Source organism: Sapajus apella, unplaced genomic scaffold (assembly GCF_009761245.1).
Source record: "Sapajus apella isolate SASKATOON/1434 unplaced genomic scaffold, GSC_monkey_1.0 scaffold128, whole genome shotgun sequence".
Taxonomy (NCBI): Eukaryota; Metazoa; Chordata; class Mammalia; order Primates; family Cebidae; genus Sapajus; species Sapajus apella.
Window position 1 is genome coordinate 830,600 of NW_022437068.1, and position 16,094 is coordinate 846,693.

The 16,094-nt window shown below is 42.4% G+C and overlaps 1 protein-coding gene across 7 annotated transcripts in view; it reads right to left on the minus strand.

Annotated features, from left to right (window-relative positions):
• Window positions 1-16,094, minus strand: part of VGLL4 (vestigial like family member 4) — a 166,085-nt gene that overhangs the window by 72,519 nt on the left and 77,472 nt on the right. Inside the window, exon 1 of one of the 7 annotated variants that reach the window (XM_032262229.1) lies at window positions 14,234-15,404. The exons of 5 other annotated variants lie outside the window; for them this stretch is intronic. In XM_032262229.1, the coding sequence (XP_032118120.1) occupies window positions 14,234-14,315 (82 nt within the window). In that variant the 5' untranslated portion in view covers window positions 14,316-15,404. Of the gene's footprint in view, window positions 1-14,233; window positions 15,405-16,094 lie in introns of those variants that run through there. One more of the 7 variants, XM_032262234.1, reaches the window with a different exon arrangement.

The window sequence follows — 16,094 nt, forward strand, 5'->3', positions numbered from 1 at the left end:
CCATGTTGACCAGGATGGTCTCGATCTCTTGACCTTGTGATCCACCCGCCTCGGCCTCCCAAAGTGCTGGGATTACAAGCTTGAGCCACCGAGCCCGGCCGCTAAGAACTTTAAATTTAAATATGAGATACTACTTTAGACCAAACAATTGCCAAAGATTTCTGATTAGCATGCAGTAAAATAGGCACTTCCATAATCTATTAAGACCTTTCGGCCGGGCGCGGTGGCTCAAGCCTGTAATCCCAGCACTTTGGGAGGCCGAGGCGGGTGGATCACGAGGTCAAGAGATCAAGACCATCCTGGTCAACATGGTGAAACCCCATCTCTACTAAAAATACAAAACATTAGCTGGGTATGGTGGTGCGTGCCTGTAATCCCAGCTATTCAGAAGGCTGAGGCAGGAGAATTGCCTGAACCCAGGAGGCGGAGGTTGCGGTGGGCCGAGATTGCGCCATTGCACTCCAGCCTGGGTAACGAGAGTGAAACTCCGTCTCAAAAAAAAAAAAAACCTTTCAAATACGGGAAGTATCCTAATGAACAACTACAGACAGGTGTTTGGATAAATAATGCCATAGCTATAGGAATAATAAGCAGACATTAATAATTTTTGTAGACTTTCAAAGCCAAAGCCAATTTTCATAATACTGAACGAAAGAAAATTCAGAATATAAAATTTTAAACACACTATGATTTTGGCTGTGTTAAATCATATATACTCAGAAGAAAAGACTGAAATCAATAGTGTAATATGGTTGTTTCTGGGGTGTGGCCAATCCTTTTCTGTCTGTGTTTTTAAAAGATTGTACAATTCTCTGTATTTCATTGGTATTCAAAAAGAAATAAAAGCAGACAGTAAGAGATAGTCTTCCCAAAATATGTAGATTAAAGAAAACAAGGTTAAGTTCCAATTCCTGCCTATAAAATCTTCCAGGTCAAGTTTCATAAAATGAGGCTAGGCCACACCTTGAAAGATATGTAGAATCCACATAGCTGGACCAGGCATGGTGGGTCACACCTGTAATCCAAGAACTTTGGGAGGCAGAGGCAGCTGGATCACCTGAGGTCAGGAGTTCAAGACCAGCCTGGCCAACATAGTGAAACCCCTTCTCTACTGAAAATACAAAATATTAGCCAGGTGTGGTGGTGCGTGCCTGTAAACCCACCTACCCAGGAGTTGGGGGAGGAGAATCACTTGAACCCGGGAGGCGGAGGTTGCAGGGAGCTGAGATGGCACCACTTCACTCCAGCCTGTGCAACAGAGCAAGACCCATCTCCCAAAAAATAAGAATCCACACAGTTGGAAAGGAGTAGAAAGCGCATTACAAATGGGAGAAAAACTAAAAGAATCTTAAGAGGGAATGGTAAGCAAACCAGAAGATAAATCAAATTGGAGCTAAGAGAGCTTAATCCTTGAGCTTTATTTTAACAGACCAGTGGTTGGATGAATCACTTCCAAATAAGAAATAAGGCAAAGCAACATTAAGCTAAAGGAAAGTGTTCTCAAAAAAGAGTCTTCTCTGCCACGTTGGTGTTTTTTCACATCCCTCAAACTGGCCGCCTTCTGGTTTCCATGGCTTAGATTTACCCACTTGGAAAAACAACCCCTCCCCTGACAATACCAAAATCACTTCCTCTGCCATGAAATTAGGCAAGAAATATACATATTCCAGCCTCTAATTTAGACAATAAACTTGCCAAAAGTACAGAATATATCTTTTTTTTTTCACATAGTACCAATCAACAGTGTCATAGTAGGCATTCCAATAAGTAATGAATTACAAGTTAACAATGAGCAACACCTTAATATCGTCCATAAATCCCCGGCAGAACTGAAATTTTAAAAGCTGCCAATATCAATTACTGGTAAAGATGTAGAGTTCCTGGACAGGCGCCGTGGCTCACACCTGTAATCCCAGCACTTTGGGAGGCCAAGGCAGGTGGATCACCTGAGGTCAGGAGTTCAAGACAAGCCTGTCCAACATGGACCAAAATCCAACCCCGGCTCTATTAAAAATACAAAAAATCAGCCAGGTGAGGTGGTAGGCGCCTATAATCCCAGCTACTCCAAAGACTAAGGGAGGAGAATTGCTTGTGCCCAGGAGGCGGAGGTTGCAGTGAGCCAAGATCATGCCACTTGCACTCCAGCCTGGGCAACAAGAGTGAAACTCCATTTCGAAAATAAAAAATTTAAAAAATATAAAGATGTAGAGTTCCTGAAACGTTTATACACTGCTGGTGGAAGAGTAAGGTATTATAACCACTTTGGAAAACAGTTGTGCCGTTTCTTGAAAAGTTAAACATACCCAATAATCCAGCAATTCCACTAAATGATCACATATGTCCACAACAAACTTGCACTAAAATGTTCAGATTGTACAACAAGGCGTGTATCTAAAATGGTTAAAATAATACATTTTATGTTATATATACTTTACCACAATAAAAAAAAGTTCAAAGCAACTTTATTCATTATAGTTGAAAACTGGAAACAAACATCCATCAAGCTTAGAAGAGATAAGCACAAGAAGTTGGAACCAAATTACTTTATATGAAGTTCAAGAGCAGGCCAATCTAATCTATGACTACAGAAGTCAAAGCAGTGGTTCTCTTTGGGGGATGTGTGTACTGACTGGTAAGGAAGCTCGAGGATGCTCAGGGGTGATGAGAATGTTCTCTCTCTAGACCTGGGTGGTCAGTCCAAATCAAAAAGACTTAATAAATACAGAATAACAGAGGCCACAGTTTTGACAACCCAAGGCCAACCATTTTTAACCAAAACTTAAGTCATCCTGATTTCCCCAAACACTAAACCCAAAGGAAACACAAATGTGAGTTTTTGTCCTTATCAGCAGATAACAAAAAAAAAAAAGGTTTGATAAAGATCAAACCAATCAGCTAACAGTCTGCCTTAAAGATATATACATGACAGCCACTCATGAAAAAGGTCCAATCATTCCTCCTTTATGCTCTAAACTGCACTGTAACTGCTATAAAAGTGAGACTGTGACATTTTTGGGTTTGAGGTCTCCCAGTCCATGAACTTTCCTTTTGTATGTATGGGAAACAATTAAAATTCTAACTTGATCTAATTTTATGTTTGATAAAACAGGGGGAAAAATTTCAGAAAGCTATAACCTTGAGTTCATCACAATTAATTATGCCTCAATAAAAATAAAGGAAGAAAGAAAACAGAACAGGTGGAAAACCCCAGTCCATTATCCCAATTAAGCCCCAGGTTTGCATTTATCCAGTCCTCACTAAGTACAACACTATCATGAGGTCAGAGCTCATAATCAGAAACTCCCCTTGGAGAGCGGTAGTGTCTGTCCTATTCAGGGCAGCATCAGCTCTGACCAGAGTATTTTCAGAACATATAAACTAATCTGTCAATTTCCTAAGTCTTCTAAAATTCACTGAATTTGGTCAGGTGCAGTGGCTCACACCTGCAATCTCAGCACTTCGGGAGGCTGAGGCAGGTGATCACCTAAGGTCAGGAATTCGAGACCAGCCCAGCCAACACAGTGAAACCCCACCTCTAATAAAAATATAAAAATTAGCCTGGTGTGGTGGCACCTGCCTGTAGTCTGAGCTACTTGGGAGGCTGAGGCAGGAAAATCACTTGAACCCCGGAGGCAGAGGTTGCAGTGAGCTGAGATCACGCCACTGCACCCCAGCCTGGGTGACAGAGCAAGACTCCGTCTCAAAAAACAAATAAATAAAAATAAAAGTTACTGAATTTAAAAATTCTACATATATTTCATTCCTATTAGGATCCAAGACAAACCGTCCAATCCTTCTTTTAAAAAAAAAAAAAAAAAAAGGTTAATATTTCAATAAATTCTAGTTCCCAGTATAGTGACAGATACAACAGGGTGAGGCAGTCCGATTCTCCGGCCACAGTTAACAGACCAAGGAAAAAATCCCACACTCCTAAGATTCCAAAGAAATTTTCTACAGGTTTCCTTAACGTGCTTTAAAATCTTTCACAAGACCATGGGGAAAATAAATCATCCACTCAAATTTATATTCCAAAGCTTCAAAATAAAAGCAGTTCCTTTTCATGTTTGGATATAGTCACTCTAAACAGTAAATCAACTAACAGACATCATCAACCTGGCATAAGACTCTGCATAACCTCTAATTATCTTCTTTATTTACCTGTTGCTCATCTGTCTCCCCTGTTAGAACATACAGTCTATAAAGTCAAGGATCTTGCTGTCTGTTTTGCTAGCAGCCATAACCCCAGCACATAAAACATTTCCTGGCACATAATGGGTATTAAATACTTTCCCATCAGTGATCAGTTCATTTAGCAGACTGTCCAAAGTCAAGTAACTAGAAAGTAAGACAAACAAGGGCAGCTATCTGTAATCAAGCAGCCAACTTCAAATGTTTTCCTACATTAGCTTCCTTAGACGCTAAGTCCTAGAGTTTTTCTTTCTCTCTTCCCTTCTTATTAATATTCCTCCTTTTCTCAGCTATCTTCCCTGCCTCTAAGAACAGTATTCTAAGAATTAAGAAGCTCACTTATATCACCAACTAGCTGAGTATCCTTGGGCTAGTCACGCAATTTCAATTTTTATCTTTAGTGAAAAGACACTGGAGTAGATCCATTCATAAGGAGACAACACTTGCCTGGTGTGAAGAACAAGGAGTTACAAGACAAAATCCTAGCCCTCCCAGAAATTGGAGGAAGGCAGACAGAGGAGAAGGTAACACAGCAAGGTAAATTCCACAGCAGAAGTACACACAGCATGCCATGAAAATACAAATACCTAATCTCTCCAAGAAGGCAGAGGAGAGGAGGGCCACCTTCCAGAAGCCCCTGCCCTTGAGGCTACTAGGAGCCACGAGAAAGGAGCAGGTAGATTTCAGATAGAGGCAAAAGGGCTTATTCACAGGAAGCAGTTTCACATATGCGGACTGTAGGGTGTGAGGCAACAGGGAAAGTAAGGCTGAAGAGGTAAGCTGGAATGATACTCAAGTAATTCTACAGATATAAACCTAGAAGGGGCTGAGATTAGAGGCAGGAAGCAGTTTAGAGATTATTTTAGCAATTAAGAGGAAAATTAATGGAGCCCTAGTAAGAGAGGAGTTCCTAGGACCTCTTCAACCTATTCTATCCTTTGTCCTTAGGTGACCATGCTTACTCAAAGCTTTGAGTATTCTCTATCCGAATTAGTATCTCCAGCAGCAGCCTCTCCTGAGTGCTGGAACCACATATCCAACTTTCTATTATTTATCTCTTCTTCGAAATCTCAAAGATCCTTCAAACTCAACGCAGCTGAAGCTAAGCCTATGACCTCACCCCAGAACCTAGTCCTCTTCCTGTGTTTCCTGTCTCTGCAGATGGCAGCACCGCCCATCCGCTTGTATGAGCTGGAAATCTGGGAGGCACCCTCAGCGTCTCCTATGTCCTCTCCCTCATCCACTGTTCAATCCACCGCCAAGCCCGGCCAGGCTCCTCCCTAAAGATCTCATACATCTATCCACTGCTCTCTCCTCTGTGGCCACCACCAGAATTTGGTTTACCCCTATCTTTTGCCTAAGCCAGTGCAACAGGTTCACATCCTTGCCTATTTCATCTCTTATTCCCTTCCAGTCCATTCTCAAACTGCGACCAAAGTTTGCTTTTAGTGCTCATCAGCCTGTGTCACCCTTTTATGCCCCCCTCCTCACCCCAGGAGCTCCATCAAGCCCCTGCTGATTGGTGTTGCTCACCATATGTGCATTAGCACATCTTATTCCTGGTGGAATGGGGACTCAATTGTTTTTGTTGTTTGAAATGGAGTCTCACTCTGTTGCCCAGGCCAGAGTGTGGTGGGATGATCTTGGCTAATGACAACCCCTGCCTCCCAGGTTCAAGTGATTCTCCTGCCTCAGCCTCTCAAGAATAGCTGGGATTACAGGCAAGCATTAGCACACCCAGTTAATTTTTATATTTTTAGCAGAGGTAGGGTTTCACCATGTCTCAAACTCCTGAGCTCAAGTGATCTGCCTCCCTCAGTCTCCCAAAGTGCTGGGATTATAGGCATGTGCAACCAGCTCTGGCTGGGACTCAGTATTTGAGCCAAGGGAGGCAAGAATTTTAAGAATTTGGAAAAAGTCAGTACCACATGGCATAAAGAGATTAAGGTAACGACTAAAAAATACTGAACTCGTCACTAGGATATCATTTAGTGACAGTCTCCAGAACAAATTCAACAGAGTTGTGGGAGCAGAAATTAGATGACAGCAGATTAAGAGAGAAATGGCAGAAAGGGAGTAGAGGTAAGCTGGCCTTCTTCCAATAATGCGGATGGCAAGGACAAGATAGTCTATGGCTGGAACGAAAATGAGATTCAGAAAAGGGTTTATTTTTGTTTTAAAATTGGAAGAGACTTGTATAGGAGCACATGATGAAGACAAAGAAGCAGGAGAGGAAGAGGAGGAAATCATAAAAGAAAGCGATCTGGGAGCGCCAACAGAAGAATCTGCCTTCATTGCCCACGAAAGAAGCAAACAGGAATGGTGATGAACTCAGAAGAGCTTGCAGGCAGGGAAGCAGCATGTGGTTCTTTTATTTTCTCCTTAAAGGAGATATAAGGATTCTTCCACCTCTACAAGAAGGTCGTCTCCCACTCACTGTCTCTTTATGGGACAAAATATAGAACCAAACACCACATATATTGTATCAAACACCAAGGGCAATGCTTGATGTCCACTGTGAGTTCTGGAACTTTACCGTGTCCCCTACCAGTATCAGCCCTACTGGCATGAAGCCTCTAATAGAAAAAAGCCTCCGAGCCTGGTCTCCAGAAACTGGTGGTAACTGCTTCAAATTTTGAATTCAACAGAGCTGTGCTAGAATACTGCACATAGAGTTTCTGCTGAGAGTGACAGCTATTTTCCATTCCCTTTACCCACTACCCAGAACTTAAAGCCTGGCACAGCTGCTATTACATAGTCCTTAAAAAGCAAACCAGATCATTCTCGTGGGTGATTTTAAGCATTAGCAAAGAGGTCATAACTTTTCAGCAAGAAAATAAAACAAAGGTTCTTTGTGAGGTCAGCCAATAGTTTATCAGTGGCTCATCAGACAAACAACAGTTTAAAAAGACATACATAGTAAGAATGGAAGAAAATGGGTAAAAAAAACAACAACAAAAAACCTGCTGACATTAAAATAAAATTTTAAATTAATCTCTTGTCACTTTAATAGTACTGCCTCATAATGGAAGATGCATTTATTTTCAAAGGGGAAAGTGCCCAGAAATTTGCACTCATCACTCCCTTAACTGTTATCAGGGAAGAAGTATAGTCTTCCAGCTGGATTATGGGTAGTAAATTTAGCAGAGTAAACAACTCTGCTAAATTGCTTGGCAGAGCACATCTGCACCAAACCATTAAAGTCTGGAATTCACTGTATTAAAATCAAATCATTAGCCAAGAAGAATTAACAGGCAACTATTTTCATGCAAAACAGATATAAAATAAAAATCAAGAGCAATACATGAGTAATTCTTTTTCATTCATAATTTTAGATGGTGCATAATGCAGAGTATTGTTTTAGAAATGTGCTGCTCTCTAACAGTCCTCTCTATACAATATAGAGTATTGTTTGGATACTGGAGCAATTTAAGCTTTTTCTATGTATCCAAAAGTCCCTGGATTAACATCCAAAGAAACCTGGCACAGCAACAAAGTTGACTTGTAACGTCTCAGCCTTTAAGCAAATTGCTTATTAATGCAGAAAGTCGCTATTCAGACCCTAAGTAAGCTATGTATCTCCAGTAGTGTCCCCCATGTTGCATTCTCCACAATTGTGCAGAATTTTCTAACTCCTAATTTTCCATTACAGCATGGATGTGGGAGGGCTTCAACAGGTGGTGAAGAATGTGAACAAAATGCTAAATGAAAAAAAAAGTTCTTCCCAAAGTATCACCAATTCTGAACAGTGAAGCTGCAGACGAATGAGAAGGAAAGCTGAGACATCTGTATATTCCATACCCAGGAGTCCTCACACTCGAGAGATGTCGGGTTCAAACAAAAAAACTTCTCAGGATGTGTGCACTAACTTTAAAAGATCTCACCAAAAACAGATACAAAAGAAGGCATACAGGCATCCAATTATACAGGGTTTAAAAAAAAAAAAAAAAAAAGACAAAACCAAGCTAGAATTTGTTTAGAATTATACAAATGGCAGTAAAGGTATAAAGAAAAGCAAGTTACAATTGTGGTGATCTCTTGGGGCTTGGAGGGATTGGATCAAAAGATAATACTTGGAAGGGCAATTTACTGTTTCTTGACCTGGCCATAGTCACAGGGTTGTTCATTTCTCTAACCATAAAATTCACATTTTTATGCACTTTTCTGTATGTATATTTTATTATAAAACATGCTGAGAGAGAGAGATCCCTAAAACACTCCCTAGTAGAGGGTAAGCATTCCGTAAATGTTTAATAACAGAATGGATTTGGGGTAACAACACGATACTAGCATTGAATTTTGTCTTATCAGTCACTAAATATATTTCAGTTTGTCTTCTTTTCAAACAAAAGAGTGAAATGTTAAGAGTTTAGAGAACAATCCTATGCATAGCAACACATTAAAGGGAGCTTTTAAGAACAGATTTTCTATTTTATATAGAGTAACTAAACTATTCTTTCAACTAGTCATGATTCACATTGATAGGATTAAAACATATTCTATACATAATACCTTGAAATTAAACAATCTACAGAATTTAAAAAATATATAACAACGCAGAGAAGGCAAGACAGCAAAGTGAAGTGACAATTCCTTCGAACTTACAGAACATGTAACATTCAGAAAGAAAAAAAGAGTAAATGAAGAAAAAAAAAAATCATTTTCCGGCTCTGCTTTCAGAAATTAGCAGCCATGGTTAGGATTTGGTTGTGCATTCTTGGGGTGAGAAATGACGCGTGAGTTCATTAAAAAATAAAAGATGGAGAGGAACCTGTTTGGGACTACAAACGTGTTGCAGAGAAAGGCTAAAAAAAATGGTTGTTATGAGCTTAGATGTGCAATAATAAATACCACCAAACAGAAACCGCCACTGAATAAACGTCAGATACTTTGAGATGACAAAGATCGCCAGAAATATTCTCTGGTCTGTTTTTGTATATTTGTGTACACGCATAAGTGCTAAATCTGGATCTAATTTCTTGTTGAAAAAATCCAGTTTTCTGCAACATCCTCACAGGCATAACTAAGCTATATTGAGAAGTTTGGAATCTCCTCTTGTGCCAAGGAGGACTGCTTTCTATCTTTACCGCATGTTTTAAAAAATTTTCACAGCAACACATCCAGGCACCCTAGGAGTACACAAGGCCACGCAGACAAAAGGGAAGCGGGGGGCAGGGGGGAAACAAACCTGGCCTCCAGAAGGAGCCAAGTGTAGACTCCAAGACATAAACAGCCAAGTACAATAATCTTTCGAGAAAGGGGCTGAGAAACAAGGGTGGGAGCTGGAAGGAAGGAGGGTATAATCACACCTTTCTTCACAAACTGTAATTAGGAGAAAGACACCAGCCAAGCCAGCTCTCTCGCAAAGCTCCTGGGCTCACCTGGGCATGTTTTACTAACCAAGCTCCTCCTAGTTTCTGTCTCTCTCTGTCTCTCTCTCTCTGTCTCTCTCTCTCTCTCCCCCTCCCCTTTCTCCCTAAACCCCACCCGCCCCCCACTCCCTACCCTTTCCTGCAAGTAAAAAGCTGAAGTACAATGACTTTCGACAGCAAAACAGTTACAGATGTTCTACCTCGGAATACATCCCAGATCAAGAGCTCGTCACTTGATATGCAGGGCTGGGGACCAGGGGAGGCTACAAAATGGCCCTGCGCTGTGGCCTTTTCACCTACCCAAGCCTCCTAAGTTTCCTGCTGCCTCTGAGCTCATTAGACAAAGAACAATGAAACCAGGACTCCACTCAACCGGGTGGTGGTTAGACGGGAGGAAAACAAAAGATCACAGGGTCTCACTGAATTCAGCAACTCTCCAGCGTGCGTCTTCCCTTCCATTCCAGAAAATTTAAAAGTAGCCTGTGACGAAACAAGGCATAACTGTGTCTAAAACAATGAACTGTTCTAAAACTTGAACTTGGAATACTCCGCTCTTAAGCTTTGAGAGAATCACAACATGCAATGTATTCCTACTTTCTCCCAATATAAATCACCCTATTAAATTAAAAGGAGAGAATTCTTCCACCAAATTACACACTAATGGCTCTTAACCCATAATTAAAGTATCGCTACCAGCAGCGTAAGGCTGCAGCCAGCCAGGGCACGTTTGGCAGGCCCACGTCTCAGCCCCAGGGATGATGTCAGTGCAGCGGCAGCCATCTTGAGGAAAGCCCTTAATCTAACCTGTCCCTGTCCCCTGCTCCCTGCTGACTGGCTCTGGAGCTGGCATCCACACAGGCCTCCTCCTCTGCACAGGCAGACAAAAGAAAAGCAAGCCTGGTGCCAGGGCAGCACAGAGCACACCTTCCAGCGAGGCTGGTCACCCAGAGGTGTCTCACCTACCCTTTTCTCAACATCACAACGGCCTCGGTACTTGGCAGCAACTGGCTTCGGAGCAAGAAGTGGGAGAGGCTCGACTGTGCACTGTAATCCAGGGAGTTATCCCAGTGCTAAGCCGTGAGGGCTCCCAGGACAGGGCATGACCCTAACATCATGGAACTAATGGGGAGATAAAACATGAAATAAGCTAGGCATGGTGGCTGATGCCTGTAATCCCAGCACTTTGGGAGGTCGATGCAGGCGGATTACCTGAGGTCAAGAGTTCAAGACTAGCCTGGCCAACTTGGTGAAACCCAACTCTACCAAAAATACAAATATCAGCCGGTCATGGTGGCACGGACACCTGTGATCCCAGCTACCAAGGAGGCTGAGGCAAGAGAATCACTTGAACCCGGGAGGTGGAGGTTGCAGTGAGTGGAGTTGGCGCCACTGCACTCCAGCCTCGGCAACAGAGCAAGACTCTATCTCACAAAAAAAAAGGACGTGAAATAATTCTGGAGAAGCAGTACAGTATAGGAGATTCATAGAAGAGTCAAAACTTAACCCTGCCACAAACTTTCTAAATAAATAAACTTTCTGAAAAACAGAGTTTACCTCTCTGAGCCTCAGTTTCCTTGGTGAAAACAAGAGAAAGGTATTGGATGATGTCTGAGGACCTGGATAGCTCTGCAATGATTAATTAGAGAATACAAGGCAGTATATAATCAAGTGTTAAATTATACAGTAGCAACTACAGCTGGCACTGGAGAGATTGCACTGATTTTTTTGAGTCAGCCTGCATTCTAAACCACTTCCTGAGAGCTCACTCGGGCCCTGTGCTAGGATTCAGGGATGCAGCAATCACCAAGACAGAATGCCTTGCCTTCATGACGCTTTCACCAGTCTAGCAAGGCATTCTCAGGTGTTCAGAAAGAAAAAAATGAGGGCTGGGATTGGCCTATGATCTTTCCATGGAAAGAGGCAAAACTGGGCTTCAAGTGGGTATCATTTGAGCATTCAGTGGGGGTGAGGAAGGATGAAGTGGTTAACTGCTGAGTATGGTAGTAATAAGCCATGAGGTTCTGAACAGACACATTAGCCATGTACAGTTCTGCTAATCTGCTCATCATTAGTGAAGGTAATTAGTTAGCTTCCAGAAGTTAAACAGACTTCAATTCTTCTAGCCCTCTGCCTCACTTCTCCTCCTCCCACCCCAAACCTGCTAATTGTGGTTAACTTTTTCCCTTTATTCTCAATTATTCTTGCAGACAACTGTAGTGGAGAGCAGGAGCCAGGAAGCAGTTATCACCGAGGGAGTCCACATCTAAGCAATATGGAGTCAGTCAGTCAGAAAGACCTTATATGCTACAAGGTAAATGGCTAAAAAGTTCTATTTGTGTATTAAGTCACCAGGGAGGTTTAAGAAAGATGGTACAAACACATGGTTTATTTTGCGGAGTAAAGCTATGTCTAATACAACTGAAGAACATGGTATAATTTAGCTAGTAAGAATAATTAACCATCTGCATCTTAATTTTTAAAACTAAAATGTCAAGAAATTAATTTATCCGTTATTTTAAGAGGCATGAAACTTGAGTGTGCCCTAAATGAAATCAAATGTTGCCTACCAAGAGTACATTCCATTTTCCAAACAACTTCCCTGAAATGCTGGGGAGATGATATGTTTAAAACGAATATTCCCCAAGTCCAAATGTTGGATTTAAAAGAACCATAACCTTTCCAACTTTTCTTACAAAAAAATCCCCTGTATGATTTATGCCCATCTTCAAAACACCCTCTGGAGTTCAGACCAGATGTGTGCAGTGTTTACACTGAGAAAACCACTAGGACATCAACAACTCACTATAAACACCACTCAAATTTTGCTGTGCTTTCCTTCATTTCCTGTGTATTTATTCTGGTGTTAAAATAATGTTAACTTTCATAATAAGGAAAATAGGAGCAGATGTTTAAACCAAACAAACTTTAGCCCATTATCCCATATAGCTACTCAACTTTCAAAATCAAAGTTTCTTCCTCCCAAAAACAGAGGGAGAAGAGAAAAGAGAGAAGAGAAAGAGAGAAGTGAAGAGAAGTGAAGTGAAAGAAGAGAAGAGAAGAAAGAGAAAAGAGAAGTCCTCGACTCTCCTGTGTGTTGCGTGCTATACAACAGCTCCACCTGGGCTCGCTGTCCATAAGCTGGTCCTCACCAATCAGAGACAGGAAAAATTAATCTGCTATCTGGTATCAATTTCCTAACAATCTTATATTTCTCTAAGGCCATTATGTTTTGTTTTGTTTTTAAAATATCATATTACTTGTTGGCAAGGACAATACATCAGAAATTGCCTTAAAAGTTTTTCTTTCTTTTTGTGGGAAGGGGAGATGGTTAAAAACAACAACAAAAACAAAACCCTGACTGCAATACGTGAATTTCACAGGAAATAAGCCCAGTAATGGCTGCTGATGGCTTTCTAAAGCCGTCTGCTTTTTAAAGTGAGTTCAGAAGCAAGATGTTACTTAACACATCAGATGCAAAGAAAACAATTCACCAAAATTCTCATAACAAGAACTAGGAGTAAACAAGTACCCTTTTTAAAAAACGTTAAATATGAGATCCTTATCCACAGGGTTTTTTAAAAAAAACGTGAATGAGGTTTTTTTTTACTTTGAAGAGGAAAAATACTCTGGAAAGGGTAAGTTTTCAACTGATTAGGAAACAGGCCTGAAGTTTTTAGATTAAAAAACAGAAGTCAATCACCCTCCCAAGTTTTTGTAACTGTTTTCTTCAAGAGAAATGTCCCGTTTACTACTGGAGAAAAAATGGAAACTGCTCCTGCTGAATGAGAAAGAGTCCCGGATGTGTGTGTGGTTACAACAAAAAATACTCTTCCTGCCAGGCCGAACTCCCCTGGAGATGCCTCTCGGCGGCAGACCCAGGCCATTGCCACTTTTTCAAATCGCACGTAGAGGATGTTCCAACAGATTAAGAAATAGATTTTTCTCTTACTGCTACCAGACAGCCTGAAATACAGGCCGTGGGGGAAGCACCTCGCGGGCAGCGGGAGGTAATAAATAAGAATTCAGCGCGGGTTTCTCTCCCTTTTGGGGGCAGGTTGGGGGTCGGGGTGTTGTGTAATCGCTCCCACAGGGAAGCAGAGCTCGAGGAACACCCCCCCTCCATGTCAGCGCTCCCCGAGCTGCACAGGAAGCGCCAGCGAGACAAAGAGCCGGCCTGTGCTCGCTGACTCGGTGCCCTCCAGCCCCGCGCGGGAGAGGGACATTCTCCGAGGTTTGGGACACTCACTCGCGAGTACAGAGACTCGCTGTAACTCTGGCTCCCCCTCCGTAAGCCGCGGGGCGCTGTGGCCCACAGCCGGGTACACCAGCCCCTCCCCCAAACGCAGCCTTAACTTTTAACGGCGTCCTACGAGTCCTTCCCCTAAAGACAGTATTAGCGGAAATCACAAAGAATAAGGCGCGAGTACGTTGCAAGCATAAAGCAAACTTGGAACGGTTTCTACTTCACCGCCGGCCCGTCCGGCCCCCTCCACCGCCCCCCGCAGCCTGAGATCCGAACACCCGGTGCTGAACCGAACCTAAGAAACGCCGGCCTTTCCAGCGCCCTACCGCCCGGAGAAGGGCAATAGGCGCTCAGAAGGCAGGCACCCAGCACACTGAGGAGGAGTGGCCGAGACGAGCAAAGGGCAGTAATTCTACAACGGGACATCTACCTTCGTAGCACAGAATGCCGATATTGTTGTTCATCTTGTCCAAGTACTGATAGTTCAACAGGTCCATCTTCATAAATAGCATTTATTGGGCTAGCAAAGAAAACCAGCTCTTTGCTTTCGCCCCCAAAAGAGTTAAGTTTCAAAAATCAATTGTTGCTGAGTAGCTCCTGGCTCTTCAACTTCACAAAGGCAGAGGCCCAGCCTCAGACTCTCAAAACAAAGTATGCAAAAGTTTAAAAAAAAAAAAAAAAAAAGGGCACACAAAAAAATCGAGCTCACACGAAACCCTTCAAGGGCTTACTGGTAGACGCTGTATGTACTTTATCACCGACCGAATATGAAAAAAGCGTTTCAGAAGTCCTTACAAGTCCTTCCTGGAAATGGAAAAGAGTGAAAAAGAGAAACGCGCAGCCCGTTTCCTAGGACAAAGCGGCGCCGGCCCCGCTCACAGCCCGCTGCAAGCCGGCAGCGCTGACATGCGGGCTATGCTTGGCATGACTCCGCTGCGGCCGCTTCCTCTTCCCGCAGGAGGCCGAGCATGCTCACTGCGCCGCGCGGCCGAGGCAGGGAGGGCTTCTGCACAGGATCAGCCTCTCAATGCAGCAAGTGTTGGAAAGAAAGAGAAAGGGGAGGGGGAGAGGCTCTAGAGACCAGGCCTTGGCAGACTGGCTCTTGACAGGAAGCAGCCCGGCCGCTGCAAAACCGTAGGAGGGAAAAAGAAAACCCAGGAAGTTTCTTTTTCAGGAGCTGAGTACAAAGTAAAAAAAAATCCATCATGGAAGCAAACTTCCACGGAATGCAACTTTCCCGAAACTTCACGGTGGAGCTTTGGAAACCCAAAGTGCTAGTCACACATATCTAGTTTCTTTGTTTCTTTTAATGTTTGTTTTATAATGTCCATTTACACTTTCACTGGATATTTAAATTTTTGATGTTAATGTCAGATGTAACTTCTTTCATAGTCCCCATAACAACTGAGATAGACAGGGCAAGGAGGGTATCATCTATTCACAGCAGAGCAAAACGAGGTTCAGCTGGATTAAATGACTGGCCCACAGCCCCCAAATTAGTTGACAGAACTACTTTTAGAGTGTTTTTTCCCCGTCTAATGTTATAACTTAAAAAACAAGGAGGGGGCCGCGTGCAGTGGCTCACACCTGTAATCTCAGCAGAGGCAGGAGGATCACTTGAGGTCGAGTTTGAGACCAGCCTGGCCAACATGGCAAAATTCCATCTCTACTAAAAATACAAAAATTAGCCTGGTGTGGTAGTGCACACCTGAAGTTCCAGCTACTCAGGAGGCTAAGGTTGGGAGAACTGCTTGAACCTGGAAGGAGAAGGATGCAGTAAGCCAAGATCGCACCATTGCACTTCAGCCTGGGCAACAGTAAAAGTTTGTCTCAAAAAAAAAAAAAAGAGACAAGGAGGGGAGAAGAAGAGATGGAAGGTGTTTAAGCAAATAAGGCTGTAATATCAAAAATTGAAAGTGCACTTAAGATTATAGAGGGAAGGGGTAAAATTACTTTCATTTTGCTTGTATGACACCCACCTGTGTGTAAGAAGCTAGTGGCATACATTTGTGCTATTTACTATTGTAAGGACTTAGGGCTTAAACTTTGAATACCCATAGCCTAGCACAACCAAGTTCAGGTGCCCAAAAACTGTCTACTGAATGAATGAATCACTGAATGTTCAGTTTTCGGCACATGAAGAGCATGTTAACAAAATAGAAAAAAAAAAAAGTTCTAAATAACATTTGAATGTTCTAAAAATATTTTTAAATATTCTAAAATAATATTTGAATAAATCATTTGGAGGAATTGCATGTTAAAAATCCAGCAATCTTTGCATTGGGTGTATT